The sequence below is a fragment of the Cynara cardunculus genome (assembly GCF_001531365.2).
Source record: "Cynara cardunculus var. scolymus isolate 2C chromosome LG 11, CcrdV1, whole genome shotgun sequence".
Lineage (NCBI taxonomy): Eukaryota > Viridiplantae > Streptophyta > Magnoliopsida > Asterales > Asteraceae > Cynara > Cynara cardunculus.
This window is the reverse complement of record NC_037538.1, coordinates 15,492,344-15,494,131: the sequence shown is the minus strand read 5'-3', so window position 1 is coordinate 15,494,131 and position 1,788 is coordinate 15,492,344. Positions and strand designations below refer to the sequence as shown.

Below are 1,788 nucleotides of genomic sequence, written 5' to 3'. Positions count from 1 at the left end.
TGTTGGAAGGTACATTTGGGGTCTTCACTAAACTTGTAATGCTAGATTTACACAATATGTAATACAAATTTACTCGTATTTCACAACCAAATTAACTTTCTAACCATTTTTCTACGGACTTTGTCCAGAAGTCATCGAGTCCACAATTATTGCGGACCCACTAAACGATAAAAACATCAACATTTATGGGTCAAGTCCGTAACTATTATGTACGGATCTGGCGTTACGAATTCAAGAAAAATGGGTTTTGTGCCGGATCCGTAATAGTTATCAAGATGTTTTTAACTTTTTACAGTTTTACTCTGAACCCCGACTATATATATATATATATATATATATATAAAAGAGAAATTGTATATATAACATAATGTTTGATGATTTAGAAGACCTCAAACGTGAAGAAACAATAGTACAAAAGTTATCTACTATAATATTATGAAATGAAGGGTAGCTTTAAATCAAGGTAACGTACCTTAACCTTTCCCATCATTTACATCCAAAGAACTTGGCCTCAACCCCCTTCCTATATCTCCTCCTAATCTTAATCCCCTTTTCACACCCCCATAAATTCCACCATTTACACTTTCACCCCCTCTATGCTGTCCCAATATTTATCCCGATGCCAAAGCCACCGGTACTAGGTCGCCAACGCCGCACCAACCCCTTCGTCTGGTGCTTCGCCATCATCTGCTCCCTAATCGCCACCACCGTAATCGTCGCCGGAATCATTGTGTTCTCCGGGTACCTTGTCATCCGTCCCAAAATGCCGCTTCTCTGCGTCCACGCCTCTCGCCTCGACCAGATCCTGTACAGCCAGGCGGGCGTGCTCAGTGTCCGGTTGACGATCCTGATTCGCGCCGAGAACCATAACCAGAAAGCGCACGCGACCTTCTACGAGACGAAGCTGTTGCTCGGTTACCATGGGCTGAACATCGCGCAGCTGGTGGCGGATCCGTTCGACGTAGGGAAGAACGCGACGACGGAGTTGAACTACGTGGTGCAGTCGTCGTCGATACCGTTGCCGCCGGAGGAACGGTATTTGACGCAGCAATCGCTGAATAAAGGTAAGATGATGTTGTTCTTCTTGAAAGGGAGTTCGAGAACGATGTGGAGGGTTGGTCCATTGGGATCGCTGAAGTTCTGGCTGAACATGAACTGTGAGATCTTCCTGCCCATCAATGGCAGCGTGGTGTATCCCCATTGTAGCACAAAATCACATTGAGATCAAAGGTTTTTCATTCTCATGCATAATTGATAGGACCCTCTCAAGATCATGGAGATGGGTCCCACTTTATTCTCTAGATTTTGAGAGGAAAAAACAATCTAGATAAAAAAAAACATTAATATAATTTTATAATTAACAGAATTTATTACATTATTAATAACAGTTGAAATGATTGATATTTTTGTCTCACTCTTGTTCTTTTGTTCTGAAATCGACCGTTTATTCGGTTGAGATTAAACGAAAACGGATCTAGACCGAATCAGTCGGATGCTAATCGAGACTGGTTCATGGGCATTACTCTATTTCAAAGTTTCTGAATTAGGGCCGCAAGATCAGCTATCCAAACCAAAAAAATTATTGATTGGTGAACTGAGAAATGTAATCCTTGAATATCGACTTACCCCTATACAAGAATAATAACAAGAACCCTAATTCAAATAAATTCGAAATCAAACTTGAAAACCAAATTAAACCTCGAGTCTATACGTGTATGTCTTCTTCCATTTTAGTTGATTACCGACGTTTGCATTTGTAGACATAAAACAACATTTTGAAGATGACCT

General features: G+C 40.8%; 1 protein-coding gene across 1 annotated transcript; it reads left to right on the top strand.

Moving 5' to 3' along the window:
• The first annotated feature begins 619 nt into the window (after positions 1-619).
• LOC112520774 lies at positions 620-1,222 on the top strand. Its single transcript, XM_025129328.1, has one exon. It carries the CDS (start codon positions 620-622, stop codon positions 1,220-1,222), a length of 603 nt encoding a protein of 200 aa, XP_024985096.1.
• Positions 1,223-1,788: the final 566 nt, after the last annotated feature.

Excerpts from the sequence above, each read along its gene's own strand:
- LOC112520774 (XM_025129328.1), top strand. The coding sequence starts at position 620 with ATGCCAAAGCCACCGGTACTAGGTCGCCAACGCCGCACCAACCCCTTC.